General features: G+C 49.6%; 2 protein-coding genes across 5 annotated transcripts; one reads left to right on the top strand and one right to left on the bottom strand.

The window, feature by feature from the left end:
* Window positions 1-79: 79 nt before the first annotated feature.
* Window positions 80-18,559, top strand: SH3D21 (SH3 domain containing 21). Of its 3 annotated transcripts, none has more exons than XM_043878913.1 (16): window positions 80-703; window positions 1,222-1,379; window positions 1,459-1,522; window positions 1,782-1,900; window positions 2,137-2,227; window positions 2,401-2,456; window positions 2,543-2,588; window positions 2,738-2,838; window positions 2,958-3,044; window positions 3,208-3,250; window positions 16,509-16,602; window positions 16,687-16,739; window positions 16,860-16,936; window positions 17,094-18,028; window positions 18,117-18,180; window positions 18,254-18,559. In XM_043878913.1, the coding sequence occupies exons 2-16, from the start codon at window positions 1,326-1,328 to the stop codon at window positions 18,308-18,310; spliced, it is 1,941 nt and encodes a 646-aa protein (XP_043734848.1). In that variant the 5' UTR covers window positions 80-703; window positions 1,222-1,325; the 3' UTR covers window positions 18,311-18,559. The 3 variants fall into 3 exon arrangements, with proteins under 3 accessions (XP_043734848.1, XP_043734847.1, XP_043734846.1); XM_043878912.1 differs by lacking the exon at window positions 80-703 and adding an exon at window positions 796-1,052 and having other exon boundaries at window positions 1,222-1,298; XM_043878911.1 differs by lacking the exon at window positions 80-703 and adding an exon at window positions 797-1,052.
* A 661-nt stretch (window positions 18,560-19,220) lies between these two features.
* On the bottom strand, window positions 19,221-20,995 carry EVA1B (eva-1 homolog B). 2 transcript variants are annotated; one of them, XM_043878915.1, is made up of 3 exons: window positions 20,787-20,995; window positions 20,278-20,489; window positions 19,221-19,935 (listed from the first exon to the last, which is right to left on the bottom strand). In XM_043878915.1, the coding sequence occupies exons 2-3, from the start codon at window positions 20,342-20,344 to the stop codon at window positions 19,499-19,501; spliced, it is 504 nt and encodes a 167-aa protein (XP_043734850.1). In that variant the 5' UTR covers window positions 20,345-20,489; window positions 20,787-20,995; the 3' UTR covers window positions 19,221-19,498. The 2 variants fall into 2 exon arrangements, with proteins under 2 accessions (XP_043734850.1, XP_043734849.1); XM_043878914.1 differs by having other exon boundaries at window positions 20,278-20,375; window positions 20,787-20,992.
* Between the last annotated feature and the right edge of the window lie 1,991 nt (window positions 20,996-22,986).

Here is a 22,986-nt window from a genome sequence, read left to right as displayed (position 1 = left end):
TGGTGGCTGTCCCCCATAGCAGCTTCAGGGAACCAGAAAGATGAGATGTCTGGGGGGTTTGGGCCCAGACTGTTGCAGCCCCATCCCTTCCAGCGGCACACAAGATTGTTATGGGAGGAGCCTCAGCCAGTCTGTGTTGGGTAATAACTCCTCATTCCCATTCCAGTGATTTTGCTTCATATCCTGTTCCTTAGACACCCTAGGAGAACCAGATTTTTCCACTCTGGTGTCATTGTAAGCAAGGACTTTGGTTCCAAAGCAGTGGGGCAGGGGTCAAGGGGTGTGGGTAACAGGCGTGGCCTTCTGTGTGTTCACCACTAAGCAGGAAGATGATCTGAAAGTTAGCCCGGCCCACCTGGGACTGGCACTAACCTTTGCCAGCTCTGGCCTTGGCTGTAGGAAAGCATGAGCCTTGAAAGCTCCGGAAGTTGCCTTCCTGTCTTCCCCTGAGGAGAATCCCGAGGTGTTTCTTGAAACCAAGCTAGGCCCAGTGGCCTGAAGAAAGGGTTTTTAAGCTCTTCCTCTCCCCTTGAAGGGACCACGGGGATGAATACACCTCCCAGGGAAAGCAGCAATAACTTTGTGCACACTGAGCAACCACCCACTCCACCCATCCAGGACCCGTCTGAGAGGGTTGCTGCCTGCTGCGGGCCCCACCCTGGTATGCTGTCTCTACTCCCATGCAGCTAGAAGCCAGGAGAGGGTAAGCCAGGGATGGCTCTGTGCCAATGGCGAGTGGGAGACTCAGCCAAGGCTGGGATAAGGAGGGGAGGTAGCTGGGCAGATAGCTTGTCGGGGAGCTGTGACCCCAGCACTGGCCAGAGGTCCTGGAGTCCTTACCCATAGGTTGGGGGCCGAGCCTGCTGATCCGGGTCGCCCCCTCCCACACCCACTCCCTGCACCTGGAGCCCAACCTATGGGCTTGCGTCTCCGCCTCCTTGGCTTCACAATCTCGCGGTTAGTCCCACCCTACCTGGACCCAGTAGTTGGCTGCTAACGCTACCACATCATCCTTCCCTGCTCGGCTCCGGAAGGAGCCCCGGAAGCCATGGGTATGTGCAGAGGGTTTGGGGTGGCTTTCCTGCCTGGAAATCGTATTAAAAGCCGACACCACTTCTCCGCTCTCCCGCTGTCCACACTGGGTCCGGGACTCGCGCCAGGGCCAGTCAGCCCCAACTGGGCTCTTGTGAACCCCGTGCTCGCGCCATCCTCCGCCCGCAGAGGTGCTCGTCCTGGCCGGATATCGCGCACAGAAGGAGGACGAGCTGAGCCTGGCGCCTGGTGACGTGATCCGGCAGGTGTGCAAGGGGCCCGCACGGGGCTGGATGCGTGGAGAGCTGGGGGGCCGTTGTGGCCTCTTCCCGGAGTCCCTGGTACAGGTGAGGTCGAGCCGGAGGTCAGGTGGGGGTTCTCTGCGCGCTCCCGAGGTAGCCCCTCTCCCGGTGCGCTCTTTCGCAGGAGATCCCGGAGACTCTCCACTGCTCGGGGGAGACGCCGAGACCGCGCTGTGCGCGCCGCCGAGGTGAGCGCGGGAGCACGTGGATGCGCGCGCCCGCGCGCGCAGCCCTCCAGCGCCCGGGTCATCCCCAACTCGCCTTGAAGGGCGCGGCTCTGGGCGGGGCTACGCGGCCACCGCGCGACCCGTGATTGGTTCTCGAGTACAATGCTCCGCCCTGGGGTGGGGCCTGGGCGCACGAAGGGTGCGAGCGTGTCCCGCCCCTCCCCCAGCTCCGCGGTCTGGAGCGCGAGACTCAAGCTGCTTCACTCTCGTCCGACACCAGGTCGCTCAGTCAAATTTCTGGGCCCCCGAAGATGGTGCAAGGCAAACTTCAACTACACCCCGGAGCAGGCGGACGAGCTGCAGTTGCAAGCTGGGGAGATTGTGGAAGTGATAAAGGAGGTGAGGGGATGAGGTGATGAGAGGGGTTTGAGGAGAGACGATGGAATCTGAGTGAGGAGACATGGGTACAGTGAGGTTGTGGGTGATGGAATAGATGAGTGGCACAGAAATGGGAAAGTGAGGGAGCAAGGGAGGAGAGGGGTCATCGGGCAGAATCGGGGTGAATCAGGGTTTAAGATTGCTAGGGAGACCCTTGGGGCAGAACCAGATGACCCTGCGTCCTCCCTCCTTCCCAGATTGAAGACGGCTGGTGGCTGGGGAAGAAGAACGGGCAGCTGGGAGCCTTCCCATCCAACTTTGTGGAGTTGCTGGACAGTGGGCCCCCAAGTGAGACCTGGACCCTGTGACCCCATGAACCCCTGTGACCAGACTACAATCGTCAGTGACCTGCCCCAGTGGCCTGAACCTGTGATCTGCACATCTTGCCCTATGACCCCTTTGACCTCTCCCATGACCTCAACTGAATTAGCACCCTCCCTAACCTCACTATCCCCCACCAGGCCTTGGCAATCCAGACATCCCTTCAATCATCCTTGGTCCCCAGCGGCCTCAGAAGGTAAACTGGGTGGTGTGGGCAAAGAGGTGGTGAGTTCCTCTTAGGGGGTTGGAGGCTCAGCTTGGTCCTTCCCCTGCCCCCACTAGCTGAGCAGCCTGACCTATGACAGCCCTCCAGACTACCTGCAGACCGGTGAGCACTCTGCCAAAGGGTCCCTCAAAATCCTCTTCCCCAAGCCCCTGTGACTTGGGGGAGGGGGTGCCCAGGTAGGCTGATGGAGGAGGGAGCCTATGACTTGTTTGGGGAGGGGATTTGGCTTCAGTGAACTGAATTCCCCTCAGTCTTCTACCCCGAGACCTACAGGGTCCTGTTTGACTACCATCCTGAGGCCCCAGACGAGTTGGCGCTTCGGAGGGGTGATGAGGTGAAAGTACTGAGGAAGGTGTGCAAGGCACAGGGCAAGGGAGGGCACAGGGATGGGGGATGTTGAGAAGGGTGGGCTTAGGGAAGGAAGGAGCTGGGGGGTCTGGCTCACCTCCCCACGACCTCTTGCTCTCCCAGGTCACAGAGGATAAGGGCTGGTGGGAAGGAGAGTCTCAAGGCAGAAGAGGACTTTTCCCGGATAACTTTGTGCTCCCACCACCCGCAGTGAGTACCGAGCCAGGCACGCTGGTGGCAAGGGGCAGGCTACTCTGGACAAAGTTGAGGGTGGCGGTACTCGCTGGACACAGCTGGAGGGCCGCCCACAAGTGAGGGTGGGCCTAGAAGTGTGAGGGCTCCTCTTCCGATTCTGACACTTCTTTCTGCATAGGTCAAGAAGCTGGTCCCACGGAAAGTGGTATCTCAGGAATCAGGTGGGTGCCCGGGATTGCCAGGAAGCCTGGGATTGGGGAGCGATCTGTGGGAGGTCCACCAGTCCAGGTGCTCACAGACACCCATAGCTTCCCAGTGGTCAGTGCACACCCTTAGGAGGTACCTCCCCATGGGTTAAAGGCCTGGTAGGAATGTCTGGTGGGTCAGTGTTAGGACTGTGTCACTTCGTGTGTGTTACTACGTTCCTGTTCCTCTGTCTTGAGCATGTGGCTATCATTCTCATCAATGACTGTGTTTACGTTTGTTTCATTTTGTGAGGAAATGTATGGATCAGTATATCTGGGTCTTTGAGACTTTGTGTTAACATATCTATCAAGTGAGTCAGAGAATAACTCTGTTTATGTGTCAGTATATCTGTGGGTTGTGTGTTTATGTTTTAATGTAATGCACACAGTCCAAAAATATATGTAACGTACGTGTTTTAAAACTTAACAACGAACACCCGTGGTTGGTCACCCAAACCCAAGGACTAGAACTGCCAGTGGTTTATGTACTTCTCTTTCCCTTCTGCTCCTCTCCCCACATCAGAGGTAACCACTAACCACTATCCTGAATTTTGAATAATTCCCCGGAGTTTTTAGGTGTATTCACTTATGTTATGTGCCTAAACGAGGTGTCATTTAATATAGTTTTGTTTTTTGAGTTGTATAAAAATGGTATCATATATGTATGGTTTTCTTGTTTCCAGTCAACATTATGTTTCTAAGATTCACATCCATGTTGTGTGTAGATGTAGTTTATTTTTCTTTTCTTTTTAAATATCTATTTATTTATTTGGCTGCGCCAGGTCTTTGTTGAGGCACTCAGGATCTTCCGTTTTCATTGTAGCATGCAGGATCTTTTAGTTTCGGCATGCAAACTCTTAGTTGCGGCAGGTGGGATCTAGTTCCCTGAACAAGGATCGAACCTTGGCCCCCTGCTTTGGGAGCGCAGTCTTAGCCACGGGACCACTAGGGAAGTCCCTGTAGTTCATTTGTTTTTCTGTGTTGTTTACTATTCCTTGAAGGAATTTCCACAATTTATCTGGTCTATTCCTGGTTAGACATTTTCACTGTTTATAGTTTTCACTCTTATAAATGGTGCAGCCATAAACACTAAGATGTGTTTGTCTCCGTGTGCAGCTGTGTTTCTCTACAATAGGCAGTGGCGCTGCTAGATAGTAGGGTATGTGAATATTCAACTTTTATGAGGTAAAGTCACATTGGTCTCCAAAGGACTTGTACACTTCACTCCACCATTGGTCTATGAGAGCATACTGATCCACACCCTCTTAAACGCTTGCTATTATCAGATTTCATTATTTTTGTGAATCTGGCACAAAGCAGCATCTCTTTGTGGACTTTTTGCATTTCCCTGGTTAGTGACAGCTGTTGAGTTCTTTATATATTCTGATTATGGGATGTACATGTTATAGATAGTTTCAGTTTATGGCTTTTCTTTTTTTTTTTAATGAATAGAAGTTGTAAATTAAAGCTTTTTTTGAAGTATAGGTGATTTACAGTATTGTATTTGTTTCACATGTACAACATAGTGATTCAAAATTTTTACCTCTTATACTCCATTTAAAGTTATTGTAAAATATTGGCTATATTTTACAATAATAATAAGTCCTTGAAGTGAAGTGAAAGTCGCTCAGTCGTGTCCGACTCTTTGTGACACCATGGACTATACAGTCCATGGAATTCTCTAGGCCAGAATACTGGAGTGGGATCCTTCCAGTATTCCCTTCTCCCAGAAGATTCCCTTCTCCAGGGGATCTTCCCAAACTCAGAAATCGAACCCAGGTCTCCTGCACTGCAGGCGGATTCTTTACCAGCTGAGCCATGAGGGAAGCCCAAGAATACTGGAGTGGGTAGCCTATTCCTTCTCCAGAGGATCTTGCCAACCCAAGAATTGAACCGGGGTCTCCTGCATTGCAGGTGGATTCTTTACCAACTGAGCTATCAGGGAAGCCCAATAAATCCTCACAGCTATTCAATAATAAATCCTTACAGCTTATTTATCTATATGTCATCTTTAAAAATTAGATTCCTCTCATGAATGATACATGATATTTGTCTTTCTCTGTCTTCACTTAGCATGACAATCTCTAGGTACATCCATGTTGCTGCAAGTAGCATTATTTTGTTCTTTTTTATGGCTGAGTAATATTCCATTGTATATATATACCACATCTTCTTATCCATTCCTCCTCTGTAAATGGACATTTAGGTTGCTAGGAGTAATTTTAATGCAAACATATCAATCTTATCTTTAATGATTAGTAGGTGTTTTTCTTGTTTAAGAAATTCCTTCATGCCTGAAGTTCAGAAAGACAGTCATTTATATTTTCTTTAAAACTTGTAAAGGGTTGCTTTTCATTTTTAAGTGCTTTTATCTATGAGCGTTGATTTTAGTGAGTGATCCAATTATACCTTTTTCCATATAGACTATCACTTGTTCTAGCACTATATATTATTTCTGCATGTGAATTTTATTGTGTTTTTTTTAAAATTAGATATCCCTTTTATGCCTGGGCTATAGAAATATAGATTTTTGTATATTGATTTTATAGCCAGCCATGGTACTGATAATTTTAGTAATTTATCTGTAAATCCTTAATACTTTTCTATGAAGACAGTTATTTCATCTGTGAGTAATGACAATTTGGCTCTATCTTTTCACTTCTTACAACCTTTTTAATTTCATTCTCTTATTTTATTTTAGTGGCTAGGATTGTAATACAATATTGAATAGAAATAGTAATGCTGAACATCATTACTATGTTCTGATTTTAAATGAAATGCTTCAAACTTTTTCCCTTTCACAATGATATCTGATGCTTAGATCTTTTGTAAGTATGTTTTTGTCTGATTAAGGAAGATCCTTTCTATTTCTTTTACTTGGAATTTTTATCAAAAGTGGGTGTCAAATTTTCTCATTGTTTATGTGAATCTTTTGAAATGATTAAATGGGTTTTCTTCATTAATCTGTCAATGTCAAGATGTTTGTAGGATTTTCTAATACTAAGTCACCCTTATATTCTAGGGATGAATTCATATTGGTCATGGTTTATTATTTTTTTTATATGCTGTTGGGATACTGTCTCAGTTTTTTTTTTTCCCCTTCAGATTTTTGCATTTATTTTTCCTGTCTTCATCTGATTATCAGTAATATACTGGCCCCTGAATGAGTTAAGGAATATACTTTTTTAAACAGATTATTTGTTTGTTTATTTTTGGCTGCACTGGGTCTTCATTGCAGCACATGGGCCCTTTGTTGCTGTGTGTGGATTTTCTCTAGTTGTGGCGAGCAAGGGTTACTCTCTAGATGTGGTGTATGGGCTTCTCATTGCAGTGGCTTCTCTTGTTGCAGAGTGCAGGCTCTAGAGCGCAGGCTCAGTAGTGGGGGCACACGGGGCTAGTTGTCCCACGGCATGTGGGATCTTCCCAGGCCAGGACTTGAACCCCTGTCCCCTGCATCAGCAGGCAGATTTTTAACCACTGGACCACAAAGGAAATCCCACGGAATATACTTTTTGGTTTTTTTTTTAATATCTTTAAATATCTTTTAGATCTTACATAAGATGGGAATCATCTTTCTTTGAAAGCTGATAAAATTTGCTTGTAGATTCATCTGGTCCTGTTTTATTCTGTTATGGGAAGATTTTAAACTACTTCAGTTTCTTTATAGTTATAAGCAAGTCTGGCTTCTGGCTAAAATTCTTTTTTTCTTTTTCTTTTTTCTTCCCTTCCCCACCTTCTGGCTTAAAGGAACAGAAATAGCTCACATTTTCAGAAGTTGGAAATCCACAGTCAGGATGTTGACATGGTCATGTGTTCTGTGAAGGATCTGGGGGAAGAATCTTCCCTTGCTTCTTCTTAGCTTCTGGCAGTCTTTGGCTTGTAGATGCATCGCTCTGTTCTCTGTCTCTGTCTTCATGAGGTCTTCTGCCCTCTGTGTCTCTGTCCAAACTTCCCTCTTCTAATAAGGATACCAGTCACTGGGCTAGGGGCCACCCTAACCTAGTATGATCTCCTCGTAACTTTATTACATCTAGCAAAGAGGACTTTGCTTTGGAACTCAGAGGGAGAAGAAACCTCACACCTTAGGAGACTTACACAAGTAGCCTTCTGTCTCCTGCTTCCTGGGTAACCATCAGTTCAGTTCAGTCTCTCAGTCGTGTCTGACTCTTTGTAACCTCATGAATTGCAGCACGCCAGGCCTCCCTGTCCATCACCAACTCCCGGAGTTTACTCAAACTCATGTCCATCAAGTCGGTGATGCCATCCAGCCATCTCATCCTCTATCGTCCCCTTCTCCTCCTGCCCCCAATCCCTCCCAGCATCAGGGTCTTTTCAAATGAGTCAACTCTTTGCATGAGGTGGCCAAAGTATTGGAATTTCAGCCTCAACATCAGTCCTTCCAATGAACACCCAGGACTGATCTCCTTTAGGATGGACTGGTTGGATCTCCTTGCAGTCCAAGGGACTCTCAAGAGTCTTCTCCAACACCACAGTTCAAAAGCATCAATTTTTCAGTGCTCAGCTTTCTTCACAGTCCAACTCTCACATCCATATATGACCACTGGAAAAACCATAGCCTTGATTAGACGGACCTTTGTTGGCAAAGTAATGTCTCTGCTTTTTAATATGCTATCCAGGTTGGTCATAACTTTCCATCCAAGGAATAAGCATCTTTTAATTTCATTGCTGCAGTCACCATCTGCAGTGGTTTTGGAGCCCAGAAAAATAAAGTCTGACACTGCTTCCACTGTTTCCCCATCTATTTGCCATGAAGTGATGGGACCAGATGCCATGATCTTAGTTTTCTGAATATTGAGCTTTAAGCCAACTTTTTCACTCTCCTCTTTCACTTTCATCAAGAAGTTTTTTAGTTCTTCTTCACTTTCTGCCATAAGGGTGGTGTCATCTGCATATCTGAGGTTATTGATATTTCTCCCGGCAATCTTGATTCCAGCTTGTGCTTCTTCCAGCCCAGCGTTTCTCATGATGTACTCTGCATATAAGTTAAATAATCAGGGTGACAATATACAGCCTTGATGTACTCCTTTTCTGATTTGGAACCAGTCTGTTGTTCCATGTCCAGTTCTGACTGTTGCTTCCTGACCTGCATATAGGTTTCTCAAGAAGTGGGTCAGGTGGTCTGGTATTTCCATCTCTTTCAGAATTTTCCACAGTTTATTGTGATCCACACAGTCAAAGGCTTTGGCATAGTCAATAAAGCAGAAATAGATGTTTTTCTGGAACTCTTGCTTTTTCGATGATGACTGACCAAAAATCTCACGAAAATTCTTGAATCAGTTATGTGTTCAAATTATCCATTTAATCAATGTTTTCTAATCATTTGTATAATGTTGTTTATAATTACTCTTATAATCTTTTTAATCTCATCTGTATCTGTAGTTAGTCTTTTCTTCATTTCTAATAATGTTTAGTTTTTCCTCTCTCTTTTCTTTTCTTAGTTTTATTTATTTATTTTTTTTGATTTTATTTTTTTTTCATTTATTTTTATTAGTTGGAGGCCAACCATTTCACAACATTGCAGTGGGTTTTGTCATACATTGATATGAATCAGCCATGGATTTACATGTGTTCCCCATCCCGATCCCCCCTCCCACCTCCCTCTCCACCCGATTCCTCTGGGTCTTCCCAGTGCACCAGGCCCGAGCACTTGTCTCATGCATCCCACCTGGGCTGGTGATCTGTTTCCCTATAGATAATATACATGCTGTTCTCTCGAAACATCCCACCCTCGCCTTCTCCCACAGAGTCCAAAAGTCTGTTCTGTACATCTGTGTCTCTTTTTCTGTTTTGCATATAGGGTTATCATTACCATCTTTCTAAATTCCATATATATGTGTTAGTATGCTGTAATGATCTTTATCTTTCTGGCTTACTTCACTCTGTATAATGGGCTCCAGTTTCATCCATCTCATTAGAACTGGTTCAAATGAATTCTTTTTAATGGCTGAGTAATATTCCATGGTGTATATGTACCACAGCTTCCTTATCCATTCATCTGCTGATGGGCATCTAGGTTGCTTCCATGTCCTGGCTATTATAAACAGTGCTGCGATGAACATTGGGGTGCACATGTCTCTTTCAGATCTGGTTTCCTCAGTGTGTATGCCCAGAAGTGGTATTGCTGGGTCATATGGCAGTTCTATTTCCAGTTTTTTAAGGAATCTCCACACTGTTCTCCATAGCGGCTGTACTAGTTTGCATTCCCACCAACAGTGTAAGAGGGTTCCCTTTTCTCCACACCCTCTCCAGCATTTATTGCTTATAGACTTTTGAATAGCAGCCATCCTGACTGGCGTGTAATGGTACCTCATTGTGGTTTTGATTTGCATTTCTCTGATAATGAGTGATGTTGAGCATCTTTTCATGTGTTTGTTAGCCATCTGTATGTCTTCTTTGGAGAAATGTCTGTTTAGTTCTTTGGCCCATTTTTTGATTGGGTCATTTATTTTTCTGGAATTGAGCTGCAGGAGTTGCTTTTATATTTTTGAGATTAATCCTTTGTCTGTTTCTTCATTTGCTATTATTTTCTCCCAATCTGAGGGCTGTCTTTTCACCTTACTTATAGTTTCCTTTGTTGTGCAAAAGCTTTTAAGTTTCATTAGGTCCCACTTGTTTAGTTTTGCTTTTATTTCCAATATTCTGGGAGGTGGGTCATAGAGGATCCTGCTCTGATTCATGTCAGAGAGTGTTTTGCCTATGTTCTCCTCTAGGAGTTTTATAGTTTCTGGTCTTACATTTAGATCTTTAATAATCCATTTTGAGTTTATTTTTGTGTATGGTGTTAGAAAGTGTTCTAGTTTCATTCTTTTACAAGTGGTTGACCAGTTTTCCCAGCGCCACTTGTCAAAGAGCTTGTCTTTTTTCCATTGTATATCCTTGCCTCCTTTGTCAAAGATAAGATGTCCATAGGTTCGTGGATTTATCTCTGGGCTTTCTATTCTGTTCCATTGATCTATATTTCTGTCTTTGTGCCAGTACCATACTGTCTTGATGACTGTGGCTTTGTAGTAGAATCTGAAGTCAGGCAGGTTGATTCCTCCAGTTCCATTCTTCTTTCTCAAGATTACTTTGGCTATTCGAGGTTTTTTGTATTTCCATACAAATTGTGAAATTATTTGTTCTAGTTCTGTGAAAAATACTGTTGGTAGCTTGATAGGGATTGCATTGAATCTATAGATTGCTTTGGGTAGAATAGCCATTTTGACAATATTGATTCTTCCAATCCATGAACACGGTATGTTTCTCCATCTGTTTGTGTCCTCTTTGATTTCTTTCATCAGTGTTTTATAGTTTTCTATGTATAGGTCTTTTGTTTCTTTAGGTAGATGTACTCCTAAGTATTTTATTCTTTTTGTTGCAATGGTGAATGGTATTGTTTCCTTAATTTCTCTGTTTTTTTATTGTTAGTGTATAGGAATGCAAGGGATTTCTGTGTGTTAATTTTATATCCTGCAACTTTACTATATTCATTGATTAGCTCTAGTAATTTTCTGGTAGAGTCTTTAGGGTTTTCTATGTAGAGGATCATGTCATCTGCAAACAGTGTCCTCTCTCTTTTCTTATTCAATCTCTTGTTACTAGATTCTTATTCAGTCTCCTGTTAACAATATTCAAATACTTAAAAAAAAATTCTAACCATTTTTAAGTGTATACTATGTTAACTATATGCACATTGTTTTGCAAAAGATCTCTAGAAATCACCTTTGTTTTTTAACTCTAGTAGTTTGAGATTATTTTCCTTGGTGATAAATTGATGAGTTTAGACTATATTAATCATAATTATTTTATAATATTTTCAATTATTCTTTTCTTTTTCTTCATATTTCACTTTTTTCATTTTCTTGGAATTCGCACACTTTATATTTTTCATTTTGGTGATTGCTCTTGAAATTTACCAGGTATATTTAACTTTACAAGTCTGATTTTAAAGTCTTAAACTTTTTCCTGAACAAAACCTCCAACTATTGTTTTTTAATTATTTCTCCTTTCAGTTCTGTAAGTGTTTTGTTTTATATATATTTGAGGCTCTGCTTTAGGCACATATACATTTGTAATTATTATCTCTTCCTGGTGTATTCAGCTGCTTATCATTATAACCTCTCCCTCTTTGTCTTCAGTAATTTTTCTTGTCTTAAAGTTTGTCCTGTCTGATATTAATATTTTGGTACTATTATGGTTACTATTCATGTGATATATCTTTCTCCAACCTTTTATGTCAACCTATTTGTGTCTTTGAATCTGTTGTCCACAGTATATAGTTGGATCTTGTTTTTTTAATTCAGTCTGACATTCTCTGCCTTTAAATTAGGGTGTTTAGGTCAGGAGTTAGCAAATTATGGTTTATGGGCCAAATCTAGCCTGTCATCTTTTTTGGGGGACAGGGGTGAACAGCTTTACTAAGATATATTCATGTACAATTCACTCCTTTAAGTAAACAGTTCAGTGGTGATTAGTATAGTTATAGTTGTGCAACATCGCACAATCAATTTTAGGACATTTTCATCACCCACTGTACTTTAAAAGAAGTTATTTATACATTTGACTGTGTCGGGTCTTGGTTCTGGGTTTGATCTTCGTTATGGCATGTGGATCTTTAGTTGCACCCACAACTCTTAATTGCAGCATGTAGGATCTCGTTCCATGACCAGGGATCAAACCCAGGCTCCTTGCATTGGGTGTGCAGAGTTTCAACCCTTGAACCATGAGGGAGGTTCCACCCGCTACACTGTTTAGCCATTATCCCACCAGTTTCCCCATTCTCCCCTCTCCATCCCAAGACAACCATTAATCTACTTTGTCTTGATAGATCTGCCTACATTTCATATACATGATATGTATTATCATATATACATGATATATATGATACATATACATGATAATATACATATATTATATGATATATGGTCTTTCTAATGGGCTTCTTTCACCTAGAATAATATTTTCAAGTTTCATCCATTTTGTAGTATGTGTTGTACTTCATTCCTTTTTATTGCCCAGTAATATTCCCTTTTAAAAAATATTTATTTTTATTTATTTTTTTGGCTGCCCAAAGTCTTAGTCATGGCACACAGGATGTTTTAGTTGCAGCATGTGGGATCTAGTTCCCTGACCAGGAATCAAACCTGGGCCCCCTGCACTGACAGGTAGATTCCTATCCACTGTGCCACCAGGGAAGGCCTGGCTATGAACTTTTGTGTACAATATTTTATGTGGATATGCTTCCATTTCTCTTGGGTATAAACCAATGAAAGACATCCTTTGAAGATCTCTTGGAGAAGGGAATGGCAACCTACTCCAGTATTCTTGCCTGAAGAATTCCATGGACAGAGGAGCCCAGTGGGCTACAGTCCATGGAGTCACAAAGAGCTGGACACAACTGAGCAACTCACACACACACACACACACACACACACACACACACACACATGATCTATTTTTAACTTTGAGAAGAACTGGCAGGCTGTTTTCCAAAGTGACTGCACCATTTTATATTCCTGCTGATAGTGTATGAGGGCTCCACTTTTTCCACATTCATCCCAATACTTATCTGTCTTTTGATTGTAACCATCCTAGTGGGTATGAAATGCTATCTCATTGTGGTCTTGCTTTGCATTTCTCTGAAAGCTAATGATGTTGAGTGTCTTTTCCTGTTTATTGGCTACATGTATACCTTCTTTTGAAGAAATGGTCCTTTGCCCAATTTTTAGTTGGGTTGGCTTTTTACTATTGAGTTGTAGGAGTTATTTGTATTTTCTAGATAAAAGTCCCTTGTCATATATGATTTGCAAGTATTTCCCCCCATTCTTTGGGGTTGGCGTTTCACTTTCTTGATGGTGTTCTTTGATACACAAAAGTTTAAAATTTTTATGAAGTCACACCTACCCATTTTTTCTTTGGTTGCTGTGCTTTGGGTGTCATAGCAGTGAAACCAATGCCAAATCCAAAGTTGCACACCATATTGATTGAGTTCTCTTCAACCATGGCAGTGAAGCTGCTGACCCTTCTCTGTCCCACCCTGTAGAATGGCCACATGGACCAAGGCAGCAGGGACTGGGGCAAGAAACCATCAGGCACAAATGCTTCTCAGATTATTTTATACCTTTGGTCAGTATCCAAGTGCTGAAGTGGTGGTTTGTCACTTTTAATCCAGCTTTATACTTGCTGTCTGGGGAGAGGGTTTATCTACCACCCACCTCACTCCGCCATAGTCAGACCCTGCTTTTGTTACCTGTTCCTTTTAACACTGTTTTCAAATTTTCACTCCTTGTCTTATTCTACTTCTGGTTTACTAATTCTCTCTCTAGCTTTTATCTAGGTTTGATCTGCCGTTTAACCTATACGTTGCATTTTATTTCACAAATACTAACCCATTCCTTTTAACATTGTTTTCAAATCTTCACTCCTTGTCTTCATTCTACTTCTTGTTGACTAATTCTCTCTCTAGTTTTTATCTAGGTTTGATCTGCTGTTTCACCTATACACTGCATTTTATTTCACAAATGCTATTTTTCACCTCTAGTAGTTCAGAATTCTTTTTTTCTCTCCCCGAATAACCTGCTTGTTTATGCCTAATGGCCCTTTATTTCTTCAGATATATTTTGCATAGCTGCGCTGTGCTCCCTTCCTGACACTTCCAGCATCTGCTGTGTGTTGAGTCTGCTGACTCCTGCTCTCGGTGGCCTGCCCTCGCGCGTGTTTTAGGATCTTTGTTGATGATCCCTATCTGTGGGAGTCTGGCATGCCTCCGTAGGGGAAGAACTTCCAGAGGAGACTTGCTTTTACTCCTGCCAGTAGCCAGAGGGCACCAACCACCAGCGACCACTGCAGTCCTCCGGAAGAAAGTGGTGCTAGGTTCTCGCTGCTCTGTGGCTGCCGCGCCGTGGGCCTGTGATGAGCCGAGGGAGCAATACCTGGGGTACCTGCTCCTCCTCACAGTTCCCGGGCTCTGTAGCCAGAAAGTAGGGCTGCCTCTCACTTCCTTTCTGGCCCCAGTTCCTCCCTTTTTTGTGGATTTCTCCTGCTTATATGTCCTGCTGCTGCTGCTGCTATGTCGTGTCCGACTCTGTGCGACCCCACAGTCGGCAGCCCACCAGGCTCCCCCGTCCCTGGGATTCTCCAGGCAGGAACACTGGAGTGGGTTGCCACTGCCTTCTCTGCTTCTATGTCCAGTGATGCCTTAAAATTGTATCCAAAAGCAGGATATAATTGCTCTCTAGTGGGAGGGTCCCACAGAACACCTAACCAGGCACACTACAAGAAGCTGGAGTCAGGATTTACATTTCCTGAGCATTTGACTGTATGCCAGCCACTAAGTACCTCACATGGGTCAAGTCACTCAGACCTCACAGCAACCCTGCAGGGTGGGTATTCTTGTTGTCCGTGTTTTATGGGTGAGGACATGGGGCACAGAACGGTTAAGTTACTGGCCAGGTTCCCATCCATCTGGCAAGTAATAGAGCAGGAATTCCAAGCCTGCTGTCTGGCTGTAGGAGCCATGCCCTCGCCCACCGTGACCCATAACTGGGGGATTCTGTTTGTATATGGGTGTGAGACCATGTGTGCAAGTCAGCTTCAGCATGCGTGCACGTGCCCAGGTGGCTGTTTCTGTAGCTGTGCAGATGAATGTCACTTGTGCGACTGCCTTCGAGTGCTCACTGACATCACCTTCTCCGAGTGGCCTTCCTTGATCACCCCATTTAAAATTATACACCCCTCCTACTTATTCTTCCTCAGTACGACTAATAAATCTCTGCGTGTGTGCCAAGTTGCTTCAGTTGTGTCCAACTCTTTGCGACCTTATGGGCTACAGCCCACCAGGCTCCTCTGTCCATGGGCTTCTCCAGGCAAGGATACTGGAGCCCTCCTCCAGGGGATCTTTCAGACCCAGGGATCAAACCTGCATTTCTTTCATCTGCATTGGCAGGTGGGTTCTTTACCATTAATGCCACCTGGGAAGCCCAATAAATATCGAATGCACTACATAGTTTACTTTCTAAAAAATATTGATTTGTTTGGCTGTATCCGGTCTTAATTGCGGCATGTGAGATCTTCCTTTTGTCATGTGAGATCTTCCGTTGCAGCACATGGGCTCCAGAGTGCAGGCTCAGTAGTTGTGGCGTGGGGGCTTAGTTGCTCTGCAGCATGTGGGATCTTCGTTCCTTGACCAGGGATCGAACCTGTGTCCCCTGCCTTGCAAGGCGGATTCTTAAGCACTGGACCACCAGGGAAGTCCCCATAGGCTACTGCTTTTGTGTCGGCTTTTCCAGTAGAACAGGGACCTTTCTGGCTGCCGCGGGGCAAGCACACCGTAGGCAGGGTGGGTGCAGCCCGTGCCCAGGTTGGAGACTGCTGCAGTAGTTCCCGTGAAGATGGTGTGACTTGACCTAGAGAGCTTAGTCGTGGAGGTGAGGATGTGTGGCTGGATTCCGGATGTGTTTAGAACAGACAGGACTTACTGATGGTTTGTGTGTGCGGCATAAAGGAATAAAGGCGTCAAGGAGGACGCCTCACTTTGTCATCTGAGTGAGTGGGCGAGTGGGTGAGATGGGGAACACTGGGAAAGGGGCAGATTCTGAGGACAAGGAGGTTGAGAAGCCAGAGGTTAGCTCTGCTAAATGTGTGATGCTAAGTGGAAATACTGCGAGGGCCATCGGGTATGAGTCTGGAGTCCAGGGAAGAGGATGGAGCTAGAGAATGAAAATCTGGCAGTTGTTGGCTTATTGATGATAATTAGACTCATAAGACTGGGTGAGGGGGGTACTCTTTCTACCCCCTTCTGATGTCTATGTCAGAAGCTTTCTCTATCCCTTTTATACTTTAATAAACTCTATTGCACAAAAAAAAAAAAAAAAGACTGGATGAGGTCTCTTAGGGAGTAGACATGATAGAGAAGACAGAGGAGGGAGTGTGGACTGGACGCGGGGTGGTTGTTGCCGTGGTCTAGGAAGCGGAAGAGTCTGAACCAGCAGTAAGCAGAGTACAAGTCGTAGAAAAGCATGGATTAAAAATTGGCGGGATTTGGAGCCATCTCCCCACAAAGCCTTCCCTGACAACTCTTTGGGGTGCTCCTGTGGTCAGTGTCCCCAGAGCTCCCAGGAACCGGTCAAATATGATTCATCTCCTGTCACTAGTCCCCTGGGCACAGCACAGGATAGGGTCAGTGACTCTTAGATGAAAGGAATGAGTGAGTGAACAAATGTCCCTCTCCTCCTAGCTCCTGTTAAGGAACCCAAAAAGATGATGCCCAAAACAGTCCTCCCTACAGTCAAGAAGCTGGTGACAGCTCCCAGTGAGCCCAGCAAAACCAAGTAAGGAGCGGGGTAGGGGGAAGGAGGGTACAAGAGATGCTGCTCCCTGCCCCCACCCCCGGGTCTGATGGGGACATGTTTCAGGCCATCTTGGACACCCAGCGGAGACAGTCAGAAGCGCCCCTCCCGAAACTCCAGTAAGTCTCATTGCCTCCCTGCAGTGGGCTGAGCCCTGGGGTGGTTGTGCTAAGGGGACAGAGATGGGGAGAGGCTTGGGGCCCAAGGAGGCCTGGATTCTTGAGGGTCTGCTCTCACAGGCTCCAACAGCGGTTTCCAGCCTGGCAGAAAGCGATCCAAGACACAGGCTTCCCAGCAACGCCCTGCAGCCAGTCAGGTGAGAGGCTCGAGAACTGGGAGAGCAGAGATCCTAGACGGAGTCTGGTTCCCAGGGGTGTGGCGTGCGAGGGTGAAGGATCCAAGGCTGAGGGGAACCAGACTCAGACCATCAAGGTACCCATCCCTTGGCTGAGTCCGCATCCCCATCACTACAGGATGAAAAGCAGAGGCGCCTTACAAAGGGCCCTCGTGTGAATAAAACCCCAATTCTGAACAAGACCGCCAGCCCAGAGAAGACACCAACTCTGGATAGGGCCCCCAGACCAGAGAAAACCCCACCTCCAGATAAGACCCCCAGTCCAGAGAAGACTCTGTCTCCAGATAAGTCCCCTAACCCAGAGAAGACCCCACCTTCAGAAAAGACCCCCACTCTAGAGGAAACCCTAATTCCAGAGAAGGTCCCTACCCTCAAGGAGACCCCAACCCTGGAGGACAAGGCCCCCAGTCCAGACAGGGCCCTTTCTGGGTATGAGGCCCGGGTCCCAGAAGTCCTTGAAGATGAGGCCTTTGGTCCAAAGATGGCCCCTCCGGGGGACGAGGCCCCCACCCTAGGAAAGGTCTTGACCCCGGAGCCTGTGCTCTCTGAAGAGGCCTCTGCCGGAGACAAGAGTCAGTTCCATCACTTCTCTCCGGAGGAAGACACCCCGCCAAACGCCAGGTCTCTTGAGGCCAGTGAGGCTCAATCTCAAGAGGAGGTGCACACGCCAGAGGAGCCCCCCCTCGGCATGGTGAAACAGCCCCTGGAGAGGAGGGCCAGCTCCCCTCTCCAGTCCGAGTCCAACCCCAAGTCAGGGTCCGCGCCTGCCCTTGAGAAGGCCCACCCTCAGGAAGAGCCGACGAGCCTCCTGGAGGAGGCACCACCGAAGGCTGAGACTACCCCCAAAGATCAGGAGTCTCCCAAAGAAGGGGTGCCTTCCAAAGAGGTAACCCCTGCTCAGAAGAATGCGGAGCCCCAAACGCCCCCCACCCTGCACTCCTCCGTCCCGCCAAATCTCACAGACCGCAGAAGTGACGGAGACGACATGTTGAGGATAAAGGACCAGGTGGAGGCTTTAAGGAGGTCGCTGGAGCACATGGGGGTGCAGCTGGAGTAAGTGGGGGAGAGGTGCGGGGAGGCGAGGGTGCGGGCTGTAGGCTTGCCCTGCCCACCCCTTCCCCTGGGTCTCCCGCGTCCGCAGAAAGCAACTGACGGACCTCTGGGAGGAGCTGAAGAGCGAGCGGGAGAAGCGCCTACTGCTGGAGGTGGGTGGGGTGCGGGTCCCGGGCGGGGCGGGGGCGGGCGGCGGGCCCTCCCCTGACCCCCTGTCCCCACCAGCTTCAGCTGAAGCAGAGGACCCGGGACTCCATCCACGCGCAGACGCAGACGCACTGAGGGTGGGCCCGGGAGGGACTGCGGCGGGACCTGGAGGGAAGTCAGGCTCCGGCCACCCACGTCCTTGCACACGTCTTCGGGAAACGCCAGAAAGTAAACTCTGCCGAGTACGCGCGCCACGCCTCCCTGGTCCGTGCGGGGCGGGGCTGGCGCGGCGGGGCGGGGCTGGCGCTCGCGTTCTCCGCCGTCCGCATTCCTGGCAGTCGCTCGCGGGCACATCTGGCCAACATGTGTCTCCCATTACCCTTCCCAAGGCCTGCGCACGGCTATTTTTATCCACCGGATGGCGGGGGGAGGGTGTCTCCTTCAGACGCCAGCCCCCCCCCCCCCCCCCACGCTGGAGAAATGGCAGGCTGGAGGGGCCCTGGAGGGTTCGGGGATCTGCCCGCGGGCTGGATTCCGGAATCCAGCTGTGCGCCAGGGGAGGGGCCGGGCCGGCCTGCTCTCGAGCCCAGACCCTTCCCAGTTGGTCTCACTGCCCTTTCAGAGGGACTCACAGGAATTCAGTGACGAACACGAACTCCACGGCCCAGCTCAGGCACACTTGGTTACACTGGGGGTAATAGCACCTTAGCGTCAAGGTCAGGGTCCCGAGGCCTTGTGTGCACGTGTGTGTGTGTCTGTGTGATTGAAATGATGCATAAACCCAAGGCATTTGTAGAGACGGAGGCGACCTGTACCCAGTCGTTTCCCGGTAAGGAATGCACTTTTAAGAAATGCGGTTGGTGTGCGTGTGTCTGTGGGTGCAGCAGGCGTGTGTTTTTGCCATGTGTGAACTGAGTGGAACCCTGTGTGCCGAGGTGTGAGTTGCATGGAAGGAGGTGGGCAGCCTGGTAGAGGGGTCTCAACCCTGGGGCCCCCTACATGGCAAGAGCCTAGGGGTTATTAGAAGTAAAGGTAACAGACTAAGTCACTGAGAATGCAGCTTTCATTGGTCACGTCACCTCTTAACCGTCCCCCAGAGAGGGGAAGGGGACCCTGCGTCCTACCCTACCCCAGGCCCTTCTGGCTGGACTAGGGAAGGGTGTCTCCCAGAGGGCCAGAATCCAGGCCCGATAGCACCAGGGGAGCCGTGGGGGCGGGGCCTCCATAGCACCGTGGGCAGGGGCAGTCCAAAGGTCCTGGGGCAGCTCCGAGCCCCTACGCATGTCCTGGACGCTGAGCATCTCGCAGCGCGAGTGGGGCCGGTCAGTAATAGTGCATGCGGCCCAGGGTGCCCGTGCCCGTGGGGCTGGGCCCCAGGGTGCCGGTGCCCAGCAGGTCCGGCTGGCCGGTGCGCCAGATCTCTCGCAGAATCCGTTCCCGTTCCTCCAGCCGCTGGGCCCGCTCCAGCTCCTCCGCAGAAGTGAAGACGTTGACGCTCAGGGGCCCATCGGGCTCCGCGGACAGCTCGGGGCCCGGCAGCGTGTCGTCGGGGCCCAGCCGCGTCACTGTGTCCTCCTCGTCGTCGTCCTCCTCGTCATCCTCGGCTTCCAGGGTGCTGCTGCGGGGGTCCCGGCGCGGGGCGGGGCCCCGGGGCCGCGGGCGGGGTGCACAGGAGATGCTGATGACTAGCAGGCACAGGGTGAGGAGCAGCCCAAAGCAGACGCCCAGCACGAAGTAGAGGCCGAAGCTCTCGGGGTTAGCTGGGAGTCAGAGGGCAGAAGTCATGGAGGGGGCCTGATGCGTGGGGGTCACCCCATCTCGAAAAGATTCCAGGTTCTAAGTTGGGGGGGCAAAGACAGCACCCCCTATTTGAAGGACCTTAGTAGCCGCCATTGGGCAGTCGGGGGAGTGAGGATGACACCCCTTATTTGAAGGACCTTAGTAGCCGCCATTGGGCAGTCGGGGGAGTGAGGATGGGGGTGGGTGGGAGTAGGTGACAGGCTAAGCGGGGGGTTATAGTCAGGGGCGGAGGAGGGGAAGGAAAGGGTGGAGGGGGGCCTGATGCGGCGGGGAGGGGTCTGTGTCCCGGGGTCTGCCCTCACCGCGGATGTGCGCGTAGGCCGCCAGGCTGTTGCTGAGCAACTCCATGTCCCTTCGGGGGGCATCCATGTTTCTCTGGGGGCGCAGCTCCCCTGTCAGCCTGCGAGGTCAGCAAGGTCAGATCCTTCGCCCTCTCTAGAGCCAACCCTGCCGACTCGCTTCTTCCTCGGGGCAGCTCCGCTCCCTGGAAGGACAGTCCCAGCCAGGTTCCACCCTGGAGAGAGCGGATTCCTAACTTCCTTGCACACTTGGGCCCTGGCTGGGGGTGTCCTTCCCCCGGGCGCGGACGCCCCGACAACCTGAGGGACCGGAGAGTGAGCCGCAGGAGGCTCCGCCCCCTGGTGGGGTCCCCCAAAGAAGCCCGCTTTCGCCGTCCGGGAAGCGCGATGGAGGAGGGAGACGCGGGCGCCTTCCCACTCCCTGGGCGGGCTCCGGGAAGGGAAGCCGCCTCCCTCTCCCATCCCGCCCGCCCCGTGGGGATCCCCCGGCCCGGAGGCCCGGGCTCACTCACCGTCAGCGCCCCGCTCCCCTGCTGCCCGGCCCCGGCACGTCCGGCGGCCGCAGACACCCGGGCCCGGCCGCTCCCGCCCCGTCCGGTCCCGGTCGCCCGCCTGCCTGTCCGCCCGGCTCGGCTACCAGGCCGCAGCAGCGCGGGCCGAACTCGGGCTGACGGATCGGCCGGCGGAAAGTTTCCTCCGAGGAAAGAGGAGGGACGGGGCGGGGCGGGGCGGGGGAGGCGGGGAGGAAAAGGGCCGGGAGAGGAAGGGGAGAGGAGGGTGAAGTGTGGGGGGGGAGCCTGAGGGGCCGTCTGCTCCCCTACAGGAAACCGCTGGGGAGGCGGGTTGCAGGGACCCGCCCCCAGGCTACTAATAACAATAATAATGAGGATGGGGTTCTGCTGAGGTGTCAGGCAATGGGCTAAATCCTTTACAATATTTTTCCCCCATTTAATCCTAACCCTATTAACGTGGGGACCATTATCCCCGGTTGAGGGATAAGTCAGCTGAGTCATGGAGAGACTGAATAGCTTTACCCCAGTGGTCAGGATTTGAACCCACAGTTCTCTGACCCTGGGCTCTTAACCCCCTCCCTAAATCTTGTTCTTCCTTCCTGGAGGCCCCCTCACCCAGGGGAGACTGCCCCTTTCCCCAGTTCAGATGCCAGACCTCACCCAGACCCTCTGCCACAATGTCCAGGGCAGGGGCTCTCCACCCCTCCTCCCAGAGCCCCCTCCATGAGTGTGTCCAGCTGGCCCAGCTCTGGTCGTGCAGGGTTAATGAATGTTGGACTCTGGCTTCAAGCCAGACCCAGGCCAGCCTTGCAGAGCCCAGCCTGGGGCTTCTGCTGGCCCATATGCCCTTCTGCCACCAGAGCACAGGGCAGAGGTGTGTTTGGCTCTGGGCTAAACCTGCTGGTGCATGTGCGTGCATTTCCACCCAGGCTTAAGGCTTGTGCCTGCAACATGTGTGTGATCAGCATGCGGCCAGGTCTTCTGCCTGCCCAGACTCCCAGGCCCCCCCCCCCCTTTCAGGCCCCCCTTCCTGTGCTGGGCCTGGGGTGAGGGGGAGGCCTTCTTGGCAGCAGCCTTAGAGAGGAGGAGGGAAGGAAGGGGGGAGAGGAAATTGCAGACATAGCTGAAGGCACAGCCTGAGGCCTTGGGGCCAGTGACCCCCCTTTCTGTCCAGGCTGGAGACCCCCCGCTCCCAGTCCTGAGTCTGGGTTCAAGCAGAGGGCAGATCTGGTTGGGAAAAGAACTAGGATGACTACCATGGGGAGGGGAAGGGGGCTCTTGGTGTCTCTGTGACTGTTTAGTCTGTTCTATGAGTGTGTGTGGAGGTGTGTCTGCCCATGTTTGTATATTTGTGTCTATTTTCGTGTTCTATCTGCCTGAGCACTTTGGTGAGATTGAGTATGTCTGTGTATCAGTCCATTCAGCCGCTGGTCAGCAAAGGCTAATTGGTCTGCTTAGCACTTCCTAGTAATGGGGTTCAGCAGTAAACAGCACGGATGCAAATCTTGGCTCTCTAGGAGCTGACACTAAGGTGGAGAGACAAACAATATGTGGGGAAGATGGTCCTGGGTGCTGCTGAGTGCTCAGAGGGTGATGGAGTGGGGCAGTGTGGTGAAGAACATCAGCTCTTGCACGTGCCATGGGGGAGAGACTTGAATCCTGAAGAAGGGGCAGCTGAGCTGAGATCTGCAGGAGGGTGTCGGGCAGGAAAAAGGCTGAGGGCCCCCGAGGTAGGAGTATCTGGCTTCACCTGGCTCCCAGGGGGGACAGGGGAGGGTGATGGGGTGATTGTGAAGGGGCTGGAAGGCCTGCAGAGGCGCTTGGATGTTATTCCAAGTGTGATGGGAGCCCCTAGGTTCCATCAGAGAGTGTCATGGTTCCGTGACGCACTTTGGAGAGGTCCCAGGGGTGAGCGGGGGGGCAGGGGGGAGGGAGGGCCTCCAGGTAGGAAAGGGGCTGCAGGACAAGAACTGAAAGAGAGGGAGCCGCATGCTGGCTGGCAGCCATCCAGGCCAGCAGTAACTGAGGGCTTGGACCAGGGGTGCTGGTGGAGGTGAGCCAGGCTCAGACACTGATGGGGGTGGCAGCAGGCTCTCTGCACTGCACGAGGACACGAGGGAAGCAGGAATGGAGGACCGCTGCTTGGATTGGGCCCGAGCACCTCAGGAAAGCTCAGGTGGGGAGCACGATGTAGGGAATT

The sequence above is a fragment of the Cervus elaphus genome, chromosome 20 (genome assembly GCF_910594005.1).
Source record: "Cervus elaphus chromosome 20, mCerEla1.1, whole genome shotgun sequence".
Lineage (NCBI taxonomy): Eukaryota > Metazoa > Chordata > Mammalia > Artiodactyla > Cervidae > Cervus > Cervus elaphus.
Note: the sequence above shows the minus strand (reverse complement) of the source record. Positions and strands in the feature narration are given on the sequence as shown.

Excerpts from the sequence above, each read along its gene's own strand:
- SH3D21 (XM_043878911.1), top strand. Across the intron at positions 1,523-1,781 it reads GCGCTGTGCGCGCCGCCGAG|GTCGCTCAGTCAAATTTCTG; the intron begins GTGAGCGCGGGA and ends GTCCGACACCAG. Across the intron at positions 18,181-18,253 it reads AGAAGCGCCTACTGCTGGAG|CTTCAGCTGAAGCAGAGGAC; the intron begins GTGGGTGGGGTG and ends TGTCCCCACCAG.
- EVA1B (XM_043878915.1), bottom strand. The coding sequence starts at position 20,344 with ATGGATGCCCCCCGAAGGGACATGGAGTTGCTCAGCAACAGCCTGGCG. Across the intron at positions 19,936-20,277 it reads GGCCTACGCGCACATCCGCG|CTAACCCCGAGAGCTTCGGC; the intron begins GTGAGGGCAGAC and ends TCTGACTCCCAG.